The 25,231-nt window shown below is 38.8% G+C and overlaps 1 protein-coding gene across 2 annotated transcripts in view; it reads left to right on the forward strand.

Annotated features, from left to right (window-relative positions):
- RELN (reelin) overlaps positions 1 to 25,231 on the forward strand; it is a 280,189-nt gene that overhangs the window by 93,631 nt on the left and 161,327 nt on the right. For both annotated transcript variants that reach the window (XM_017811391.1, XM_017811392.1), the window contains exon 4: positions 21,383 to 21,453. In XM_017811391.1, coding sequence (XP_017666880.1) covers positions 21,383 to 21,453 — 71 coding nt within the window. The remainder of the gene's footprint in view (positions 1 to 21,382; positions 21,454 to 25,231) is intronic.

The raw sequence follows: 25,231 nt of genomic DNA on the forward strand, positions 1-25,231 counted from the left end.
GAAGAGATCTGCAGTGTCGACTGCATGGGGAAGGGAGAACACGGTGTTTCAATCCCCTCTCTCTTTCAAAGCCAGTGAGGTGTCCGTCGACTGGGAACCACTAGTTTAATGCTGTAAGCCATTGTCCATGCTGACAGATGAGGAATGTTGGCTTTCTTTCTTATGGATGGAGGGCAAATAGATCTGGAGTCCATGATGACACTATCTTTGTTCTAAAGTACACTGAGGATATACTGTATTTTATCCACCCTGTGCAAGGACTTTGGTACCTTTTAGTAGGGAATATGAAATGTGGTCTAACAAATACTTCTCTTTGTGTAGCATTTTCTCTAACATAACAATTCCTCTTTTTTTTTTTTTAATCTCCCCTCTGATAATGCACAGAACATCCATTACAGCTTTTTCTCCTTCTTACAAGGTTGATTCATAGCTTTCCTCTGGCAGCAACATACCCAGCAATAGTGAAAAATTTCATAATGCTGGCAGAGCACTGTGGTCCCCACAAGTCATTCTTCAGAAAAGTGTAAATTATTTAATGTTGAATTTCTAAAAATGAGTGCATTTCTCATGTATCAATTAGTACATTTATTTGTGCCTTTAAAGACATGACCATTGTGATATTGAAGTAAAATTTAAATCTAAATTTGCAGTGCCATATGGCACAACCTGTAGACTCTAAGACTCTGGGAGTTCACGCATTAGGTTGCCAGACTGACGTGGTGGATAAGTAGATTGTCATAAAAGTAATTAGTTTCAGTGCATATAGATTGCACTTGGCCTTTTTTTTGTTGTTAAGCTTTTCAGGGTTGATCTTTTAATGCTTTGTTGTGATGCAAAAACAAAGCATCTCAAGAGGATGCTTTATGGCTACAAATTTTTAGTATGTGTTTGCTGAATGAAATAAAAATCAAAAAGATCTCACTTCTGCTAATATTTAGGATATATCAGGAATGTTTAATTGTATTTGTAAGGATATTTCTGTGGTTGATTCTAACCCACCAGGGATATAACTAGTAGCTGGGTTTGCTATCTATGACTGTTCAAAGCTCTGGATTAGTTTTGGCTACAAGCCCCATGGACTAGGAGAAGAAATAAAGAGTAAATTTTAAAAATCACAAACAAGTACTTCTGGGGTTGACTGATGTTGTGACTATTACATGGCTCAGTAAAGGTAGTTTAGTTGGAGTAGTTTAGTTCAGTAAATGTAGTTAATTTGCATGGGCAACTCACTTCTCTAGATCTCTGCCTCACAGGTAGTCAAGCTGGATTTCAAAGCAGGGGGTTTGACTCACTTTCAGCAGTAGGGCTTTTCTCTTGCAGAATGTGACTTGGAATGTGAATTCCCAGCTGGAGCTACGAGGGAGTGCCAATGCCAGGACAGAGCAATTAATGATCCTTTTGACCTGAGAGCCAGTCCTGGAGCCCTGTGCACCCTGGAACTCCAAAGGTTGTGGCACATGTCTTGTGGCTCTCAGCTGTGTGGAGGTTTTTGTGTGTAGCTGATAGATTTGGGAGCACTGAACACCCAGTGACAGAGGGAAAGGAGAAGGATACAAACTTCAACTGAAACAGGAACACTAAAACAAGTTTACAAAGTTTTTATGAGTTTCCTTAGATTTCCAGACAGTAACAAAATCATAGAGTAAGTGAAGCTCAGTGTTTGCAGGTGCTGGAAGCTTTGCACTGCTCCACTTAGCATGCTTTACTAATATCTTTAAACTTTCAGATTATATTTGAAAAGTTAATAAATAGAATTTTAATAAATCCTGTTTCTTTTCTTTTTTCTTTTTTTTTTCCTTTAAATTGGTGAAATAATGTCATTGGGTCTTGCTCTGTGTGTGAAAGTGTGAGCGCAGAATACATTTCATGGTTGATTTATGAGCCCCTTGAAAATATGGTTTATAATGAAATTCCAACAAGCCCTTAACAAAATTAGCATAACAAATAGCAATGTAATAATACCTTTCATGTCTGTGCATTCCTGCAGATTCACTCTCACTGAGCACTTGCCAAAGACCAGAGCACTTCCAGCCAGGGCTGGGCAGCACAGCCGGAGAATGTGCCTGCAGGAGGCTGCCTGCCTGCTGCACGGGTGTGAAGTTACAGATTCAGAGAGTCTGTATGGGCAAAGTTAAATCAGCAGTAATGCTAGCAAAATAATATCAAACTAAGAATACCTGTCTTTAGCTGAAGTTATTGCTGGACTACTAAGGCAAAACATGAGAAGTGTAACTTTTGCTGCTGGCAGTACTTAATTTCAGGGTTTTGTTAGAATTAGGAAATATAGCTGAGATGGTAGCTGGAAAACTAGTAATGGCTTGGTCTGTCATTGTTCATATGAGAAGTCTATATTTATATTTTAAAGTTTTATTTTGTTGAGATTTACAGTTAAGCCTGATCTCTTCAGACTGGGATCCTGATGCTTTGCCTTGTTATTTGCTTGTAATATACGAGATAACTTTCTGCTGCTGTGTTTCTTTGGAACATTTTGGTTTTGCATAGAATAACCTGTGCCAAAGCTGGACAACTGACTCACGATTTTTTTATTTTTTTTTTTAATGCAGAAAAGTCTAGGCTATGGACATCTCAGATTTAACATATGTAACACCAGTGGTTTGTCACTAGGAATTTCGAGGGCATTATACTGACCTCAATCTGCTCACACAACCACTGAAACAAATTAAAGAGCAAAAGTACTATGCAGCCATCAGTGTGTAAAGGGCTGTTGGAGGCTGTTGAAATACAAAGCAAGAAATAGACCTACAGTGTCTTTGGTGTCCTTTGCATAGTCTTTGGTGTCCTGGCAAAGATACACAGTTAGGGATAGATGAAGTTAAATTTTAGCATTGAGGTTCATATACATAGAGTATAATTACATTCTCATTCTAAAATCATAGTGCAAACAATGTTAGACTTAGTGGTATCTTTTCAAAGAAGAAGTTAAAATGGGAGATATAATTCCAGATTGCATAGTTAGAAAGAACTGTTTACTGTGTTTCCCATTGGCATATTGTTAGATTATTTTGGGAAATACAAAAATGGGTGGGAACAGAAAAAAACAGTCTGGGAAATAAAAAGGAGGAGTGAGCTTGTGGTGAGACAGCGAAGCTCGTAGGGGTGCAGGTTAAACCACGCCTGGGAAGAGTTTGTGCAGAAGGTGAGCACCTTGCCTACAGAAATTTGGAAAAAGTAGAAATCCTTGAGTGACAATTTTATTATTCTTCCAGAGATGTTTTTGGTTAATTTTACTGGCATGTCTATGCCTGTGGCAATTCTCAAATTTCCACTATTAAAATGTCAGGTTAGGATGTGACTCAGTACTGGATGGAGATCATTGGGTTTTACTGGGATGAAGAGCAGAGATAAAGGAGCTAAAACAGTTCAGAGAAGCCCAAACTTAGGCTTGACAGATCCTATTGTAATAATTCAAGCAATTTTATTTCTTTTATTTAAACACTATTTGGTAACTAAGTTTTATCTTCATATATGAAATAGGGACAGTGTCCATCTCCTGCACTGAGCTTCCTGCACTGAGCCTTCAGTTTTCTCACCCTCATTTTTAATAGCAGAATTTGTTCTTTGTGTTAATAGACTTATGAAGGAATAAAACAGACACCCTGAGTGCAATAGCATACAAATTCCTTTTTTCCATTTTTTTTTGACTAGCTAGGCTAAGTATCCTGGAGGAGGGATATTCGGGCTTCAGCCAGCATGGTCAGTACATGGTCCATTAACCAGATTTCTTAGGCTTACAGTCTTGCTCTTTTTAGCACAATTACTTTTCTCTCATCATGTCCTCTGTAGCCATTAGCAGATCCAACAAGGAGGGAGAGATGTTTGTGCACAACTTTGCGAGGGCTTCCCTTTTGGGATCATATGTCAGGACTGGGCTTCAGTTCATGGGGAATCAAACTTCTTTTATGTTGTTACATGCGTGACACAGCTCATGACCTACACATTAGGGTCATAATACAGCTCTACAGTTGCTACCTCACAAATTATACAGCATATGAAACTGGATCGCTACAGGACTCAAAAATCTGTAACCAGAAAGTATAATTGGAGGCTGTTTCACTACTTCTCAGACACAGACAAAAAGATACCAAACTTGTGCTGGGTAATTCCAGAAAAGCCAAAACCTGAAGTTTAATTTGCCCAAATACTACAAAGTAGACCAGAAGAAACAAATTATCTGGTTTCACTGTCAAAGACTCTAAACCATAACTCTTAACAGTCTTTAATTTCGAATGCTTTGTAAATTAATCATTCATTGCCCTCCAGTTTTAATTTTCTTAAGGATAATATTTCCTAATCTCTGTTAGACCAGATTCTGCTATGTTAAATCACACTGCACAGGACAGTATTGCTGCATAGTGAGATGTAGTGTGAGTATTGGTGTTCACATAGGACACAAGAGCTTCTCATGGAATAAGGTGCTGATAACTCACAAGTGAAAGGACTCTCAGGACCTGGGTCTTCATATTTAGTTGAAGAGCTGCAACAGCACTACTGGTTGTTAGGATAGTTGCCTGTGCAGTCCAGTCAGTAGCTTGTAGAAACAGGTGGACAACACAGAAATGCAGGTGCTGGAAGTGGTTTAACACAGTGTTCTTGGGCTGTGTCAAGGACGACATAACTCCTACATTTTTTTTTTTGCAGTCTGTGTCTTGTTTTAAAGAAAGAAGGTCTAATCCAAATCCAGCTAATCTGATAAATACGATGTGATTTGATGAAATTTCTTGGTCAGAAGTTTCACGCTTTTACTAGAAATGGCAGGTATTTATAATTTGCTGCACAAGTAGTTTTCATGTTTTAGCATAATTTAGAGTGAATTAATGGCTTGTTATTTATTGCCTAATGCTCTGTAGGAGTGATTTATAAAGCCATGCTCTGCACTGCTTGTTACTTTGTATTCTCTGTGTTAGGTGTATCATCAATATCATTAAATGAATTCTTGGTGACATTGCTCTGGAACTCTGGGTTTTGATACAAGGGTAACAGAACATAAATCAAGAATTATGTTTAATTCATAAGAGGCACCAATCTCTCATTTAGGTGTAGGCTAGTCTAGAAGGTGTCAAAAATATGCTTTACAATACCTTTTGTGATTGCATTTCAGACCCTCTCTATATGCCCTTATGTTCTCTGTGAGAATAATAGATAGCAATACAGTGCAGTTTGTCAAGTGAATAACATTTGTGGTTTTGTATATTTGGGTGCAAATGCTATTATTATTTTTACCACAAGCCAAAAAGGAATATATTTACATGAATATACTTAAAACTATTCTTAAGGGAATCTGTAAATTTAAAGACAAATCTTGCCCATTCTGTGCAATAAATATTATTGTTAATTATTTAAATTACACTTTAAAAATCTAATACTTTCTAGTGTTTCTTACTGTTATTTTTACTTCTTTCCCTGCAGAAATATAAACAAACATTTATATTAGTATTTCTTTCCTTATCTCTTTAAATTTCTCTTGAATTAGTGCATTGAAATCCAGTGCTTTGAAAAACCTATCAGAATATTTAACTACTATCTGCTTGCTTTTTACAAATTCTATGTAAATATTTCTGTTCCCTTTGGCTTTTGTAAAAAAAAATTATTCTTACAGAGCCTACATTTAGGACTAGCACTGACTTGAAAATGCACTTTTACCTCACTATCACTCCAAGTGTATATGAAGTCTTGACAGTATCATTCACATATAATGGTAATTTTGAAGCAAAAAGATTTAACTCTGTGCCGATGATGCAGTTTAATTAGAAGTGTTAATTGTGCAGGAACTATGGATCCCTCCAGTGCTGTCATTTGCTGGATGTTTGCTCATTGCCTAGATTCAAAAAGCAGGACATGTTCTCTTTGCCATTTCTTGGAGTTAACGAAATAGTTATCACATATTTTAAATGACTGAAAGGAATTACATTCATGTGAGAATACTAACATTTACACCTAAATCAAAACTAGAAAAAAACATGTTTTGTGAAAATGGAGCAATACTTTTCGTTAACTATTTAAAACATTTGTTCTCAGTGGAAATAAAGTACAATAAAACAAATAACATATCATTGGAAAAGGAGAGAAATCAGACTTCAGGCTCCTTATGCCCCAGCTTTCATGCCCTATCCTGTGTGCCCTTTCATTCAGATTTTCTAACATTTGTTAGAATGAGAAAAAAAATCAATTTAAATATGTGACGAAGTTTTGGACAAAAACCTGGAAGAGATTGTTGGTGTTTTTTTTTAATTTTCGCTTAAAAATAAACTGGAATGGGACTTTTTGGCTTAATATTTTCATTTTTACCTTGGTTTTGCAATTGAAAACTCTACCCAGTTTGTAAACAACACTTACATACTCTTCTATAACAAAAAGCCTCTGTATGTGAAAATTAGAAATTCCCATTAGTATTTTATTGATCCCAAATCTTCCAAAAATGCTTTATCCTGACCACCTGACACCTACGAACCTTCCCTCCCTCTGGAGGGTGCTTAGTGATGTTAAGGTTAGTTTTGGGAAGGTGTGTGGACTTTGAAGGATCCCTTGGTCTCAGGAGGTTGTGGCCCATAGATTTCCAGATCTCCCTTACAGCACACTGGGTGTCACTCCCACCCCTGCTGCCAGCCATAGCCAAACTGCAGCAGACTATTTTGGGACACCTTTTGCCCAGTTTTGCAAAGAAAACGGAGATTTGGTTCGTTGTGGCATCCTTAGGCAAGGCAAAAGGGTGCTCAGCAAAGAGCTATCATGTACCTACTTAATGACACTAATGGGCTCAAGACCACAGAGCTCCTTTAGGATCAGAGGTTAATGGTGCAATAACTAACTGCAAGCTCATTTCATCTACTAGTGCTTCTGAAATAACAATGACTGGGGTAATTTTTCTTCCTTATGTTGTATGTCCTTTGATTAGGAGGGTTATGTTCTAAAATGAGTAACTGCTGTACATGGTGATACAGTACAGATCCATTTCATGGGCAACTGTCCAGTTTTCAAACAGTCACTAATATTAAAATTTTCTGTCACCAGCATTAAAAGGTGCCTGTGTCAGTTAAAAACAGGGAGACAAAACACACAGGGAAATTTGATTTAATTTAGCCCAAGATGTATTTCTGGAATGATATGGCTGTCTGTCCATCCCTCTTTTTCCTTGCACTAGTTATTTCTGAACTTGTAGGTCCATTCCAATGAAAGTTGACAGCAGCTTAAGAGTCTTAAATATATTAACTTTGATCTTTGAATATAGAGGATCATGCTGAAGAAAACACTGGGAAGGATTATTATATGCAAATGGAGAAAAATTTTGAGGCAGCTCATGCTTGGCAAGAAGCTCCAGCTGAGCACGTTTTAGCAAAGTCCTCCTCAGCCGGGAGGAGGTCGGGTTAAGTTAACAGACCAAGAGAAAGATTATACCAATGTAACTGCAAGTGATGAGCTTTCTGTGGTTTAGAAATCACTGCTCCTTACTTCAGGTGGGGAATGACCATGTACATGCTTCCACTGCATGGAGTTGCACAGGAAAATACATTAAGTTAAACCAGTACCAAATAAACTCATAGTAGAATCAGGAAGCAGCATCATTCAGCATACCTGACATCGGGAATGAAGAAATGGATTCATGAGTTTAGGAATGCAAGTCTTTAAACTAAATCTTTTTTTTTTTTTTTAAAGTACATTCCCCAAAATTAAAATGACATTTTCTTATTTATTTTGATACAAGTTTCAGAAATGTTAATTCATGTGAATGTTTTTTCAAAGCATGAATAGTGTTCTAAAGAGACTGTGAAGAAATATAGGTGCAGTTCATTTAAAATATAGTTCAACAGCACCAATTTTTTATGCTGTAAATAATAAAGCTTAGCCTTTGAAAAGCAAATACTTTCTGAAATGTATTTTGTTGTGCATAATGAAGGATATGAAGTAGTCTGGAAAAAAAAGAGCAGTTTCAATCTTGCTTCCTAAACCCAACTGAACAAAGTTTTTTGCCATGTTCTTATTGGTAAACCCCTCAAAAGACCAAATAAGAGCATGAAATGTATTGAAGAATGATTTTCCACCTGACAGCTGCAAAAAAAGTAAGGTATTTCCCTGAAGCAAGACAACATGAAAATTTTTGTGGCAAGCACAGATGAAAAGATTTGTGAATGGAAACTTGCAGAAGACTTATGTTCTGGTTTACTAAATGTATCTGAAAATAATTATTATGTTTTCTATTTAATTTAGGAGTTATGATAATTTTTCATATATTTCATAAAAAGTCAATAATACAACCAGAACAATGTTTAGATGAAAACATTGAGATATAGAAATAAATATACCATTTGAAATTCTGAAGCTAAAAGGTGCATGTTAACATGTGTCCACCATGTATTATTAATATATAAACCCATGTCTTTAGTTGAAATGCAAGGAATTGGCCTCAGGTCAACAAAATGAATAAAAAAAGGGGATGGGCAGCAATGTCATACAAGGAATCCAGACTTACTATGAGCTGTTCGATTGAGGGATCCTCAGAAATGGATGCACCTGGAAGCTAAAAGGCATAGAGCACCAGCTGTATTTTAAAACATTTTATTTGTTGTTTGCAATATATTGTTTTTAACAGCCTTCATACTGGAATAACATAGAGTTATCTTTGCCAGTGGGTGAAGTCTGCCTGTTTTCTTAATATGTGCCAAACAAGTGGTACTGCAGAGTTACTGCTGCTATTTTTAGTGTTGTTTTTAGATGCTGTTCTCAGATATTCTTGTTTTCTTCTAAATTGATAATTCTATCTCTGTCATCCACATGCCTTTACCAGTTAACAGTTTACTTCTATTCCTTCCATCTGTTTGATGGGTCTTACTTCAAGTCTTTTGTTGCACAGCCACATCCATCCCATCCATAGGTACAAGGCACCTTCTAGCTTATGTTATTTTGTTTTACCATTGCAGTTGTTCGAGATTTCAGCCATTCTCTGTGCAGACATGTTTGATTTTTTTTTTTTCCAGAGTTCAACAGATATTTGGTGACCATATGGTACCATTATGTACCTTGGAGTACCTTCCATCAAATCCAGTATCTGTTAGGAATCCATCCGTAACAGCAATGGTCAGTTTTACTTCGACTGCACTAGGAAGATTAATCTCAGGGATGGGATGTCACCGCTTCACATTGCCAGGGGACTCTATCTGGAGCCAATACTTCAGATATTTTTGCCAAAGGGAGTGCTCAGAAGAACCAAGGTTTTAGAAAACCTGTCTGATTTACCCTGACATTTGTGAATTTATCCCGAGCAGCTTATAGGAAGTGTCTCTTCCCTAAGGGTACAGGGGACTGTACTAGATGGAGCAGTGGACCTACTACTCTAAGTTCCTCAGATGAAGAGGAGAGATATGCGAGAACAAACCCACAGTTTTTGTTGTTGTATACTTGATGCAGCATTTTTAAAAAATCTTTAAAACTGTGACACTCTGAAAACCCCATTAGAATTTCATTTTTGAGAAGAGATCGTCTTTTATTGTTAAGTGTTAGCTCAAGTTTGAAGTTTTATTAATCAACCATAAACTTCTTAGGTACACAAATTACAGATGAATTTCTCTAATTTCCAGCACCCCTCTGTTGTGTACAGCACCAGATGTGCAAGTCTCCAGTGAATGCCTTCATCTGAAATATTTGGAATTTGGGATTCCAGACATGGGAGTTTGAGCTCCCAAGCAATATTTCATGTAACAAAGCAATAATTATTTGTGTATATTTGAAAAGTTCACCTTCCTGGCAACATTACTGAACTGAATTCCCAATGTATTTCTTCTGATTGGAAACTGTCATTAGCAAATAAATGAAGAGTTGAAATCTGGTTGTGTTTCACCCAGTATTGCCATTTTTTGTTCATCTAGGACATAGGGAATCCAGCGTTGGGACTGTGCTAAAGAGTCTCAGAACATTAACAGGATGTTTTCTTACAAAGATTCATTCTAGTGTTGTGCTCATTCTGCCAAAGATTTCTGGAAACAAATCTGTGCTAAGAGGAAAAATTAGTTAGTAATAAAAAAACGAGAGAACCATCTATCCTGGAAGTGCCTGTGTTGTTGCTTAGATTCCCTGTTACTTTGGTTTGTTTTGAGGTTAGGGTTATAAATCTCTTCATTATTACTTTATTTTAAGAGAAGGATTTTAGAGTTTGATGCCTTTTTTAATAATGAGCTTAAAGAATTATTATCCACACCGCATCAAAAGGAGATATTATAGCCATGTAGCTTAGCAGGTAATTTATTTCTGAGTAAGACCAATCATAGATTGTTTCCTAGTGAGAAACACGGGTTCAAACTCATTACTGTTGGAACAGTATTGTATGGGAGGCTGTCGTCCAAGTAAGTTGTAAATTGAGTATTTATGCTTATGTCAAGTGACTGACCAATTCAAGGTAAATTTTACACAGCAGTTTTGGTTTACCATAATTTTGATAGCCCTGTTAGCATTGTATTATGCAAAAAGATTCACGAATACCAGAACTGTGAGCCTGGACATGCTGCTAGGCAGTGTGGTGAAAGGCATAGCAGGGCTGTATGTGTTTGATTAGTGTAGTTGACCCTACTTTGAGCAGGAGGTTGGTCTGGAGACCCTCTGAGGTCCCTTCCAGCCTGGATTTTCTTATGATCCTCTCTGAGGTGTGAAGATGGGTCTGTGCAAGCAGGCCATGTTCTCTTGAGTGGAGGAAGAAAAAGCTCTGCCCATGACTCAGAAGCTCAATTCACCCCTTCTGGCACTGGCAGCAGGGGCAGAGGTTGAGTCCAAACCCCAGCTGCCAGCGCACGGTCACAGATCTCCCATCCACAGCACAGGTGGAAGCCAGCACCCAGGGATGCTGAGCCAGTGCCAGCACCCTGCAAGGGCAGCACAGGGGCTTTGATCAGCCCTAAAAATGGTGAAAGTTACTGGTTTGGAAAGCAGGGCTGGAGGACAGGACTTGTTGTCTTTTGAATCTGTTTTATTTGATCTCTCCAGTTGAAGTGGGAAGGGTTGGATACAATTGAGGTATTGAAGTCTCTGAGTGTCTTTTAATCCAAACCTTAAGATAGTACTCAAATGGGCATCTCTGACAAAAAAAAATCTGCGCTGAAGAAATGCCTAACTGTGATGTGAGCAGCAGAACCCGTGAATTCAGGTTTCCTACATCTTTGGACAGTAAGACCCCATAGCACCCATACCACAGTATGGGGGGGCCTCACACCAGATCTCAACCTCACCTTCAATAACTCTAAGCTCCCCAAATAACTTCCAACCCTTCCCCAGCACATCCAGCTTCCACAGCTGATGCCAGGCCTCCTCACTATAGTCTTTCCACTTTATGCCATGTACATGATGCCATTCCGATTGCTTCTTTTGACTGGAGTTATGTGATACTTCACAAATGTTTCATTTTTTCAGTGGCTGGTGGAATTAATTATTCTCCTAAGGTAGTATTTCACCTGCCTATTTCTATTTGTAAGCTACTATGGTCTTCAGGGATATATGCTTTCTTCCAACTCATAAATCTGGCTGAAAATTAAAAACCATGCAGGAGAAATAACTGTCCTTTGTATGATTAGTGACCCTGCATTTTTTTCCCAGAGGTTCACCATATTCCTGGCAAGCAGGAGGCAAGTGAGAATAAGTAGAGACTAACAGTTTTTCAATAACAACTGTATCAGGTTCTTCCTTAGTTTGATTTTGATCTGTAAATGATTAAGACATTTCATTTGTTTTTTAGATTTCTGAAAGCATTTAGGTTGGTGAGAAGAGTGCAAAGAAGCAGTAGACAAGGAGTGTAATATTTAAGTGTTTGGTGAAGCTTTAGGAAGGGAAACCTGCCCCATGTGCCCTGGGGTTCAGTCTGTGGAAATTTTGATTTTTGATGTTATATTTTCTGGCCTGAGACTAAAGACGCAGGTTTTATCCTTCCCTTACAAGCTTATTTGCACATTGTGGATGCACCAGTTGCATCCCTACAATTAATATTGAAATTAGTGGTTTTTTTAAGAAAGGGAGTTAATTTTTGGCTATTGAGGATTACTCTGTGTGGGTTGCAAAGTAAAGAAAGGGGATGAGGTTCCAGATTCTCAGATGGTCCAGCTCATCCGCAGCTATTGGCAATGTCCTTTGGGACCAGTGGGCAGCTAAAGCAGGTTAGAGCAGATTGGTGAAACCCTACCTGGGAAATGGATAGCGGTACAGATGGCATGAGAGCAGTGAACTGAAAAGGTGGCCTTAAAATCATCCTTTTTTCCATTATTTAGGATCTTTTAGAACCAGTGTTGTTTTTATCATACTGTCTCTTATGTTGTTTCAGATTTTGCTCTTTTAATTTTAAATGTTTTTAAGTTTTCAGTGTACTAGCTAAGTATGATATTTATTCATGTATTCATAGCTTTCATGTAAAAATGTATCACATCAGAAAACCCCATAGCATCAACTACCTTTAAACTCCTGGTTTTCTGGAATCATGTAAAACCCCTGGCACTTCTGGTTGGATACTCTGAGATACCCAGCCATAAACTGGTTAGGGAGAATCAATATCACAGGTATTTACACAAAGTGTTAAACATAATGAACTGGTTAATTCTTTTGTGGTATGAAAAGCAGTTCTCAAAATATGTGCTGATTAATCTGATTAGATGCGAACTTTTCTTTCATTTCTTTGCTTTTACCCGGCATGCAAAATTTTAGAATCATGAGTCTGCAGGAAAATGCAGACTGGAAGAGATCTGAGGAGGTTTTCAGTCCAAAATCCTGCTCAGAGGGGGATCAGAACAGGTTACTCAGGGCTTTAATCCAGTCTGGTCTTAAAATACAGCAGCAGTGGAGAGGAACTGCACAACTTCCCTTGGCTGGCTGCTACCAGGTCCCCCCAAAGTCATCTCTTCTCCAGGCTGAATGAACTCTGGTCCCTCAGTCTCTCCTCATAGAGCACTTGCTCCAGCCCAAAACTTGGTCCTCTCTGCTGAACTCACCCCAGTTGATCAGCACTGCCAAACTTAACTGGTGCATGTTGTTAAGAAAAGGGTCATTGTAAAGTATATAGGAAATGACTGCAAGTCCATTTCCTTAACACTTTTGTGTTCATTTAGAGGTTTCAGAAATTTTAAAATCCACAGTAACTGCAACATTTCTTCTTGCAATACAGGAAAAGAAAAAGGTGTTGTTGTTCTTAGGGAAATTTAGGTGATTGAATGATAATTTGATTGAATATAGGCTTTAAAAGACTACACAAGCAAAATCTGGAAAAAACAGTATTTTTTTAATACTAAAAATGTATGTAATACATAGATGGAACATATTCATTATCTTGGGGTTAAATATAAATTTCAAGAGTCATAAATAGTCAATTTAAAATTAAAAAAACCTAACATTCATTCAATCCATGTTTCACTGGATAGTAAAGTACAATAGATTGCAAAACATAAGACAATGACAGCATCTTCTCCCAAACACTGAAAAAGGTGGAAAACAGGGACCTAGTTGCTGGCACTGTGTCAGTAGAGAGACAATGGATGCTTGTTCTATTATTTATATGAGCTGACTGCTTGGCAGATGCCACTGCAATAACCCTTTATTTCACGTGTAGAAAAAATAGAATTTGCTTTCCTTTATAATTGCACAATGCAAAATACTAATGAAAATGTTGGATTTCCTGTAGCTGAGAAGAAATTATTGTCCTAATCTGCTTTCAGTCAGCAAGAAGCTCTCATCATTCCAGTCACATAAAACTAGACAGAATTTTCAAAAACCCACATCTTTTTAGTCTCTGAGATACCAGGGAAAGGAAGATGAAAACGTTTATTTTCAGTTTAAAATGGTAGTTCTTATTTTTTACCTGTTTTATAATGCATATATACTGTTATGTTGTATCCATCTTCTGCACTTGCACCTTGCAACCAGCAAAAATTTGGTGTTCTTTAGAATGACAAAAGTAAGTTCTTATAAATTGTAAACTATAGTGGCTGGAGGTGCCTGTGCACCCTTCTGCTTCCAGTGCTGAAAGTTTAGATCCATCCTCTGTAATACAGCTCATAATTATAGAATCACAGAATAGGATCATAGAATGGCCTGGATTGAATGGACCTTAAAGACCATCTCGTTCCACCCCTCCTGCCGTGGACAGGGACACCTTTCACCAGACCAGGTTGCTCAGAACTCCATCCATCCTGGTATTGATCCATCCAACCTGGCATTAAACACATCCAGGGATGGGGCAATCTGCTCCCGTGCCTCACCACCCTCACAGTAAAGAATATCTATCTAAACCTATTCTCTTTCAGTTTGAAAGCATTTTCCTTTGTCCTGTCACTACTTGCTCTTGCAGAGAAGTCCCTCTCCATCTTTCTTGTAGGCTCCCTTCAGATACTGGAAGGAAATTTTTATAGGTCCATCTGCTTTATTCTTCTACTTGAGAATGATTCTTTTATTCAAATCTTGGCTAAAGAAGGCCCTTAGATGTGTATTTAAATCAATCCCTAGTCAGACCAACACATCCTAAGTGCACATAGCCTAGCTTAGATTTCTATGTTAAACCATAAAAAACTAAATCTGTTTCATTTTGGGCTGATGTTACCATTTAACTGCTGTATTCCTCCTCTTATATTTATGCCAAATAATCATATTGCCTCTCAGGCATATAACTCTTTTTCAGTTAAGGGTCAAATAGCAAAAACAAAACCCACCTGGTGTCTTGTAAGTGTGCACTGGACAGTGCATAAAGTCAAAAATGTACACATCAGGTCAACACACAGGAGTGTGCACGGACCACTGCACACTTTGAAAGAGGATGAAGCGTGGCTGAAATGGTGGGTTTTAAAAATGCATGTTTTGCATGGGGTGCACTGAATGATATAAAAATTCTGCAAGACCAGCTAGATGCAGGTTGGGTCCCACAGCGCTCAAAGAGTTACAAGTAGCTTTTCCGAGTGCATGGATAGTGTGTGGGAGGGAGGCACAGCCCATCTCTGCACATAGCCAATGAGAGTTTCTGCTAACCATATTAATGTTTTGATGCATGTTTTCTTAATGTCAGTGTGATCTTAATGTCAGTAATGGTAGTACATATGCTCTCGCTTTCATATGCAGAAATGCATAGCTTCAAATGTTGGGTTAATACCAAAAACTTCTGCAAAAGGAACTTTGTTTACTTTCCTTGGTCTTTATTGGCTCTTGCTGAAAAGTCTTTTGACGTTTGTTCTACATTTTCTCTTGGACTTTTTTAGTTTCAAACTTTTTTAGGCAAAATTTTAATTTCAACAAAGATACTGACTGCACCTTTAGGTTGATGGCTGAGTCCCTTTCCCCACATGTGCAGTCCCCAGATGTAAATTCAGAGATGAGAGAAGATCAGGTGGCTCTAGTTCCTCTTGCATTTACCCCATATGAAGTCAAAGGAGTGTCAGCTCACCCATGAAGTAAGTCGTGACCGTAACTTATGCATGTGAACCACAAACTTCAGCACAGGACAGCTGCCCCAAATGAAATGATTGCTCTTTGCCCACTAGCACATAATCTAGCTTTTGCTGGCCATTTTAGTCCTTTCCCCCTGAAGACTTTTTACCTCTGATTGAGGTTTTTAGAGCAAGTGTGCTAATTCCAGTCTCCTGAACAAATGTCTGCATAAGTAATTGCATCTTACTTGCCAAATTTCCCTGACAATTTCAGCTGAATATGGTCAGGACAGATGACTTTTTTTATAACATCTCAGGGAAGAAGCCACTGGGGACAGAGAGGGAAAGGCAGAGTCAAAATGTGCCTTTCAGAACACACAGATCTGGTTCCTGCTGCTTTAATTAGACTGTGCTTGCATGTCAAGTGGTAACTGAAATAACAACTCGGAGACATTTAACCAGTAGCTAAAAGCCTCCCACCCAAGCACCTTCTGGATCAGCAGTCATGAGTGCTCTGTGCTTTTTCCCAACTGGCCCGAGCACCAGGACCATCTCCCAGTCAGGTTTAATATCTGGTCTTGACAGCCCTTGAAGAAATTGCCACTGAAGGTTTCGACCATGGTAGGAGACCCGCCAAAATGCACACCAGCCTGACTTCACGTCTTGCCACACACAGTAAATGGTCATCAAACCACCTTTGCAGGCCACTGGAAGAAAACGGTTCACCCTCTTGCCATGAAAGGCTGGGCACAAGTACCCTGTGTACTCAGTCACCAGAAGGCCTGTTCTCCATCTTGCTTTTAAAGTTATTTTATTTAGAGATCCCTCAATTAGCCTGTACTGGGGGAGAATATATTTTTTAAAGACAACGGGTTAAACAAGACAATCCTACAATCATGCAAATTAACCAATGCATTAAAAATCAACCCATTTATTTGCATAAAGAGGGCAGCTATCTGCCCTGGGGTCTGGACAGTGCTGCTGTGCATCCTTTCCACAGACAGAGCTGGCAGAGCCAGGCAGCAGAGGCAGCACACATGGGTCAGACACACGTAGCCCTCCTGCTTGTGCTCTCCTGAGCTGAAACACTCTCTTTAAAATGCAACCTGTTAACAAAAGCATGTCAGCAGTGCATGTGAATCCAGTGTGATATGTGAGATACTTCCAACATAAAATGCCAACAGCAATTACTAGGTATGCATTGCTTCGTTTTCTGTTCCAACCCAAGCTCATAAAATGTCCAGCACCGTGTCCCCACAGCAATGGGAAGGGAGCACAGTCTGTGCTGGTAGTGCATCAGACCTGATTTTGGATGTCAGCCCTGTGGTGTTGAGGAAGACCAATCTCAGCTTCATATAGCCATTCACTGATTTTCATGGAGCCAGTGTTGTGGATGTCACCCTGAAAGTCCTCCAGTAGAAACAGCCACTAACCATTGCATACAGATGTGCAGCGCAGCTGCTAGAGCAGGCACAGAGTTAAAACTCTGCTAGTGTGGGTAAACAAATAGCCTCTTTTTCCTTGATCCTCTTGAAAACCCTTTTTGGTGTGTCATGAGATAAGGTATTTTACTGATTGACACTTCAAGCCCCTTCATGAATTAATTTGTCCTTAATTTGTGCCTTGTCTCGCCAGGGAAAGGTGCAGATGCCCAGCATCCATGTAAGGGCAGAGCGAGCACCAGGCATGCAAACCCCAGAGCATGGCCAAATGGTGACAAACTTCAGGGGAAGGCCTGGGACAGGTACTCTGCTCCTGGACACACAGCTCAGCATGCTGCATCTAATCAACAGGAGGCAGAAGGGAGGTCTCTCTACCATATGCAGGTGTCTTTGGGTTTCTTTCTCCCAGATCACCTGGAATGAATTGTGTCATTGCACAGGGCCCAAATTGATATTACTTAGACTATGTTCAGAGGAGCTGGCAACACTGCAATGAAGTGGTTTTAAGCTTGTTGGCACTTGAGCGGGGTGGCACTTCATGTCCCATTTCACAGGCGACACAGACTATATATATAGTTTAAGCAGAGAATAGTTATGGTTTAGAAAGGAAAATTTGTTACAAAATTGCTGTAATTGAAGTATGGGGTTAGTAATGCCTTGAACTGCCAGTGAGCCTTGACACCTAATATAGTCTTCTTGTTTTTAGACCTCTTTTTTCCTCTGTCAGCAGTTTTATCTCCACTTGCTAATTTCAAAAGCACATTTCTCCTCTCTCTTGCATAGCCCCAAGCAGACAAATACATCCAGGCTAATGGAAGAGTGAGGTTAATATAAAGAGGAACCTTATTACCTCTAAGTTGTTTTTCTTTCAAAGCTCTCACTTACTATGTCAAGATATTCCTCTTCTCTGCCATTTTTCTTTTATTTCTCATCCCTTCGGAAAGATTCATTCCTACTCAGGAATTACCTCTGGGGACACATGGAACATGCATCTTGCCTTTTGGCTGACTGACACATTAGATTTGATTAGTTATTTGCCCTTTAGCTGGGAATAAATAGCAGACAATGGCAGAATGGGACTATAGACTGGTGTGGAGTAACATCAAATGATAGTTACTAAGTACTCTTCCTCTAAGCAATATTTAACTACATTAAAGACAGCATAGAAACTTTTCAAAAACAGCTCAAAAGTCAGTTACTGGTTATATATGTCACAAAAGCAAAACCCCATATTTAATAGTTGAGTAATTTTCTTTCTTTAGTACAGTCTTTTTCAGGCCTTGCCAGTATTATTTTTGTTATAATTACCATAAATATTATGTAGTTTTTAGACTGGAGTGTGAATATAGGAAGGATATGGGTTTGAATATGTTATGTTTTTAAAAGAGCAAAACCCAAATTCATGATCCTGTTCCATAAACTTCACCTGTCAGATAGGAACATCACCAGCAGAAGAAGTTCAATGCCGAAAAGGTATATTTTGCACTTCTTTCTATAAGTAGCTAGTTTATGCATAATTGCACTGCATTATTGTGTTTTGCTCCATGAATAAAGCATAAATACAGAGAAAACCAAGCAGATAATGCTAGTAAACTGACAGGAGCAATACCCTTAATAATTCTCTGAGGCTGTGCAGGCCCGTGCATGTGCCCATTGCAAAACTAATGCTGATGTGAGCACACGCTGTAGCAAGTGGTGCCCTTCCTGCACAGCACCTGTCCCCAGGGTGCAGATCACTCCTGCTATGGAACAGCAATAATTGGCTCCTAGTCTGCATTATCAAGCAAGGGATGATAGACACAGAAAGATGCCGATCATTCAGCTGGTTGCTGGCTTTCTGCCCAAATCCCCTTTTTCTCACACGCATGCAGAGATCCAGTAAACAGTACACAGTTTGATATTATTGGTATTATTTGGTATTTGTTTGCATTCAGACACATACTCAAGCTCCCCTCTGCATGTGGTCTGTGTTTCAAGAGTTTGCTCTTATCTGCCTCATAAAGGAATGCTCTGGTTGCCATCGTTGTTGTGTACACCCTGAATTGTATCCTGGGCTGTTGCATAAACAGCATCTCTGAAGTCTCAGTCTACTGTTAATATAAGTTTTCTTTCCCACTGTCTGCAAAGAGCCCTCTCTTCCACCCTGTCAACTTGTGGGATAGAAATGTTGTACAAAATACCTTCTGTGTCTTAGGTGTGGCTTTTTTCTTGTATGTTGATCCAGGCAAGTTCAATACATGAAATTCCCACAATGAAACGTATTTGCAAAACGTGTCTGTTGGTGTTGCACTGGCCGCAAAGCTGGCTGTGGGATGCCCTGCCATTTCAGCTGCTAGAGGAAGCCACCATATCTGACCCTTCTAAAGAAATCAGGGCACATGTCTGATTTTGGAGATTGTTTGGTCCAATTCTGATTTGTGTGACTGCAAACACCTGTGAGGAAATTTGAAGAAATGTGTGTAGTGATCATAGTTGCTTGCATATTCAGCACAACAGAGCTCTAGGAAATACTTCAGTTCATAATTTTAAATGAGACAAAGTCTCAGCTCCCTTGCTTTTATGTGCTGGAGCAATGTATTTGTTTTTATTTTACACTGTACTCAGTATGGTCACTGGTAATGACAGCAGATCTGGAAATGCTAATGTAGAACTATGGCATGAAGTTTTGCTGTATTTTACAGAAGTCCTGGAATATCCTAGAATAGTTTCCATGATGCACATGGTAGGGACTAAAACCAAAACCTCACACTGGTTATGCAATCTCGGGACTGGGACCAAAATACTATCACTGCCAGGTGAGGCAAGGCTCCAGCTTTAGATCTGCCTCTGAAAGTCCAAGGTGGGAAAGGCAACACAGCTCTCCTTCCAGAAGCAGAGGAAGAGAGTGCCCTGAAAGCCATAGGGGCGTGAGGTGGTCATAGTTTGCATTTCTGGACAAATAGAGCTTTTCTAAATGTGCGGGAAGCAAAGCAGATCCCAGAGAAGCTTTCGTTTACTCCTGTTTGTACTCTGACAGTTTGCAGAGGGGTTTTACCTTGAGGATCCACTGTATATGAAAAATTTAGTATTAGATGTGTTACTTTCATTGTTCTTCCTTTTCAGTGGCCTGGTAGCCAAGAAAAAAATAATTAATTTTTACTTTCATTTTCAAACCATTCCTTTATGGCCCTTCCTGACATTTTATAAGCAGGCGAGGCGCGATCCATTAGAGAGGGCACACAGCTGACTGCAGAATTACGCTCATAAAGTAGCTTTCAACATCTTACTGTTGAATCAAGAGGCTGTTTTGACGAGGTCACATGGATCCACATTGAGCCCATTAATGTTAATTAGAGAAAGGCTAAAGAACACGTATGAAGAGTGTGTATGAGTCTAGACAGATATTGGAAGAACTTTGGCTCAAGGAAATCAGACCTCAAATGCAACACTTGTAAATACATAAAGATTTTGAAATCTTGGAGATAAAACTGATGTTGTGAAGCACTGCACTTGGAAAATAGGGAAGAAATGAGCAATTAGAAATATAGAATAACTATCACTTAGCATGACAGCTCTGTAAGAGAGAAACAAATCACATTGCATTGTATTTCTAGCTGATCATGAGAAAACAAAATGACTAATCATTCCCTGTGGTACATTAGCTGGTCTCTAGCTGTGGGTCAGTAATGGGAAATAATTATTCTTTAGATAAAACTGTTGAGACCACAAGTAACAATGCAGCTTATCAAGAAATGTTGCAGGGTCTCTTTTTTTTTTTGAAGGCGTTTGACAGAGATCTGGGGCAGAGAACTTACTGATATCTCCCTTCCCAGAGAAGATTTCTGGACACCCATTCAAGCTCCACACTCCATCCATAGCATGTAACAGTACTGCCATTGCTATTGCTTGTTTCATTGTGAGACTAATAATTTCACAGGGCAGCCACTCTGCAACCTTTTATTCTGATCTGCACTGAGGCAGATGCGCTTTCTCAGGCAGGGCAGTGTGCTTGGCTTTGTGATATGCTTACTTTTACTTATGTCCTTCATTAAATTCCGGTGCCAGTGGTTTTTATTACCAATGTAGCTGTTTTGGTTTAAGAACTTTTGTTTTGCTATGCACAAAAAAATCTCTACACATTATTCTATACATTTATAATAATGGCCAGTCCTCGCGAGCGAAGATTTGGGAAAGGTCATTGACCCTTCAAGCCTGCGCAGTGGATTTTTTAGGTGAGACACAGCTTGCGCTGAACTGAGCCCACCCTTTAATCCTGAGGTTCATCTGCCGGGGCCGAGCAAGCTTGGACAGTGGCAGTGAGGGTCTCAGAACGTAGGTTTGTTTAGAGTGACCTTCTCTTAGATGGATGGCCTTACAAGGCTGACGAGCTCCATCTGCCCGGGGGGCTGGGAATCGAATCTATACATTTAGAAGAGTACAAAAAGAAGAACAGAGAAAAAAAAAAGCAGAATGGGACTTCTGATTTGATTAGTCATGCATATAGATATAAAAATGTCTATATAAATAAGTATACTACATTATTTATTGTTGTCTTTTTTTTTATGTTCACAGGGCCACAGCTACTCATAGGGGCCAAGTTATATTCAAGGATGCCTTAGCACAACAGCTGTGTGAACAGGGAGGTAAGTCACCATAATTCTGAAAATATCTGGCAAATATTTTCCATTGTAACTGTGTGTCAGTGTTACTCTTCATGAAAGCTATTCTGTAGAAAAGTTAATATCAGGATCTTATTTACATTTTTAAAACTGATACTTTCTTTGGCTTCATACTTCCCATTAGCTATCCAGGAAACCCCATTGTCCTCTCTGCTACATGTTGGAGAATATACAAAACTTCAAGTAGCGTTATGCACATTCCTGAAATCAGCCTGTAATAACCAACATTTCTTTTCTGTCAAAACCACAAGCCGAGTTTTAATTCTGTCTGTATTAACTATAAGCAATATGCCTACAGCAAAAGCTTTATTTACCATCCAGCTCACACATGTCCTTGTGAAGAATCTGCCTTCCCATTTTGTGAAAGTAGGACATTGAATTTTTGCCATCACCTACAACATTTGATCATTTTTATAGCTAAACAAAATGTTTGGCTTACACAAACTTAAAAAATCTAATTGTTTGTGCTGCTTAACCTTTTGATGAATAACATAAAAAATAAACATCCTGTTGTCAGCTCTTGTCTACAAACAGTACTCTGCTTTGAACCTGATTCACTAAAACAGTAAGAAGTAGAGAAAGTATCCATCATTTTTGGTACAGGAGAGAAAGGAATTTCTGTGCTGATCCAGTTATATCAGGAAAATTCCAGTGATATTTCCATGTGAAAAGAAACAATGGAACATGGGCCGAACTGTCTAAAATAAATATTTTAAAATTGGAAATGTGTTGTCATATTGAAGCAGAAGAGAAAACCCCATAAAATACATCCTTTGGGGACATTAGTGCTATAAGGTTGGGGTTTTTTCCTATGAGTTTGTGAGTTTGGAATAAGCCATAACATTTCTCCCTGCTGGAGGAAAATACCTTGTTAAGTAGAGACAAGTAGGTAGAAATCCATCCATGCAGACTTTGACAGTCCTTCTTCAGACATGCTGTTCCATGAGATTTTAGTAGGAGAGCTGATGGAAGAAATTTTAATTCTTTCACCACTCTCTGCTTTACATTTCTGCAATTTTGGAGCACAACCTGACCTCAAATAAACATTTTAGTGAAACTTATGTTGATTAAAACAGTAGGTCCTTATATTACTGCACGCTGTCCCCAAGGTCACAGGAGCTCTGTAGAACAAGGAGAAAATAGGATTTCGATATCAGTTGTATGTAGAGAATAAAGGATGTTGAGATGTGCCATTCCTGAGCCTTCACTGGCTGCTCAGCTGTGACAATCCCTGTGTGGCCTCCTCCTCCCATCCAGCCACTGACAGTCACGTCCTGCACCGCTTCCCTGAATGGGTCTTCAGCTTCCCCACCTCATCATAGCCTCCCATGTCTTTATAACTTCTGTGTTTCCCGTGATTTTCCCAGCAATTCTCTTTGTTTATACACAGTCACATCAGAAACTTTCTGGATTTATCATCCTCAAAATATGTGATGTCATTGTGGTAACTCTGCAAACATCAGATCTGACTTAGTCAAGGGTCACCCGGAGGTACTGTTCTGTGAGCAGTTGACAGTGTATGACAACTGTGTAATCAGAGACCAAATTCCTTGCAATACTGACGTGCAAGCTTCTCAGATGTTCTCTTGGTTCTTCTCCCACATTTTTATCCTCACCATGGTTTATCTCCACTTAATTTCCTTGCTCAGTCACAGTTTCCTTGACTTCGATATTCAACCACTACATTGCCCATTACCCTTCCTACCATCCCTTCCAGCACCAGGCTCTCCTCTGCCTTTTTATTCTCATTTCTTCAGCAGACAGTGTGCATTGCATTAGTCTCTAACCGCTGCATACTATTATCACTCTTATACTATTGGAATTAATTTTCCTATTCAAAGAAAAGAGGCTTTCTTTGAAGCAGACCTCACTTCATTTATTCCAGTTTCATCAACACCACTAATGTAAACAAAGGACTCTTTCAGAAAGAATTAGTGAATTTATTTAGATGCAAATATCAAATTAATATATATGCAAAACAGCAAGGTAGATTGACATAAATGAGGTTTTGTGGTCTGTTTCTAGCCCTAAACATTACTGTACTGAAATGCTGTAGCGAATGATGTGACATATCAAGTAAAGAAAGATAAAACCCCAGGGCAACTTCATAGACTTATTACAGGCCATCTTCTTAATAAGTATGTTCACTGGAGGTGATATCAGACTTCATAATATCTAGTAAAAAGGATATACATGAAGATGTGAAAGTAGCAAGATATCTCAGAAATCATATTCACTGTGGCTGTCCACCCTCGTATGTGCATTAGTAAATTCTAATAGAGTTAATGGGATTTGTGCAGTGAAAGGAAAGTGGTTTTTTGTATTTTGAAGATAATTAGAGTATGATAAAGTGTAGTGTTAAGAGATGGCAATGCCAAACAAGCAGGCATATGTATAATGTAAATGGAATGAGAAATTATGCCATAGGGAAAGACACTAAAGAAAGTAAAAAATTGCTCAAAAAGCTTTGTGTTCAGAAAATAATACATATTTTAGGAAGTGAGAAAGATCTTTGACACTTGATGTGAGCTTTAAATTTTATGAGAATTACATTGAAGAAAGGAGACATAAAAATTATCATATAGTTAATCCAGAACAAAGAGGAAAAAAACCAAAAGTTGCATAAGGAAAGACAGTAAAGGTAGATGTCTTATAAATACTTCTAAGGACAATTAAGGATCATAAGGACTGATGATATTCCTGCCACTAATAATATGTTTATTTAACCATGTGTTTAACTTGTTGATCTAATAGCAAAATAAATGGAAAATAAGGTAAACTTAGTATTGTGCATATTGATTCATATTTATTCCTGGCTTGAGTAGAACAAAAATTATACATTAATAAACAGTATCATAATTAAAATGGAGCTGGCAAGACATCAAACCTGGCTGCATTGTTCCGTAGAACAGTGATGCTGCTGGGAGGAACAGCTTGTGGTGCACAAGCCCTGCCTGCCTTTGCCACACCAAGTAGGATTCTAATGGGTAAGGAGGCCATTCCTCTGATACACTGTGTAACTTTGGACCAGTAGCACCATTCTTTGGAATAAGGACCACACTGGGAGATTTGTGAGTGTGTATGTTTAGTTCTGACTGACTAGCAGAGTATCTCAAAACAGAGAGAGGGAACTCTGAGAGATGGAAAAGATGAAGGAAGCTGTCCGCTCCTAGTGCAATATCATTCCCTTCTCCATAATTCCCAGAATTTTATACAATTTCATACTCAATGCCACAAATTATAGGACTGAGTTTCCTTTCTTACGAAACCTCTCCACAGCCTGACAGATGTCTCCACACTGAAAGCAGATCCTGAGAATTGGCCCAGACTCTCTTTTATTAGGAACTTTTGCCTGAATGTTTTGGAAGACCTTTCAGGTGTGTTTTGTACCTTTTAAAATTTAAGAACACTCTGAAAAACAAGTGCAAAACAGATTGCAGGCTCTCTGGCTTGATCAGAGCAGTATTTTACAGAGCAGAAGACTGTAGTTTAGAGCTGGTATATTGTTCCTTGGTTTACGTGTCAGCAAGAATAATGCAGCCCTTGGGCAACACACTGACTCTCCCTAGGGAATGTTCAGCCTCTATCATTCTATAGCAACTTTTTCTGCAAGTAGAGAGAAAGTGTTGGAGGGAATCTAAATAAAAGCATAAATTTCCTTTTTCATCTTCATCTGGCTGCTAATGACAAAGAGATTAGACTTTTTCATAATCTGAAAACCAGAAGATACCTCCCTCCACAC

Source organism: Lepidothrix coronata, unplaced genomic scaffold (assembly GCF_001604755.1).
Source record: "Lepidothrix coronata isolate B3197 unplaced genomic scaffold, Lepidothrix_coronata-1.0 Scaffold32, whole genome shotgun sequence".
NCBI lineage: Eukaryota > Metazoa > Chordata > Aves > Passeriformes > Pipridae > Lepidothrix > Lepidothrix coronata.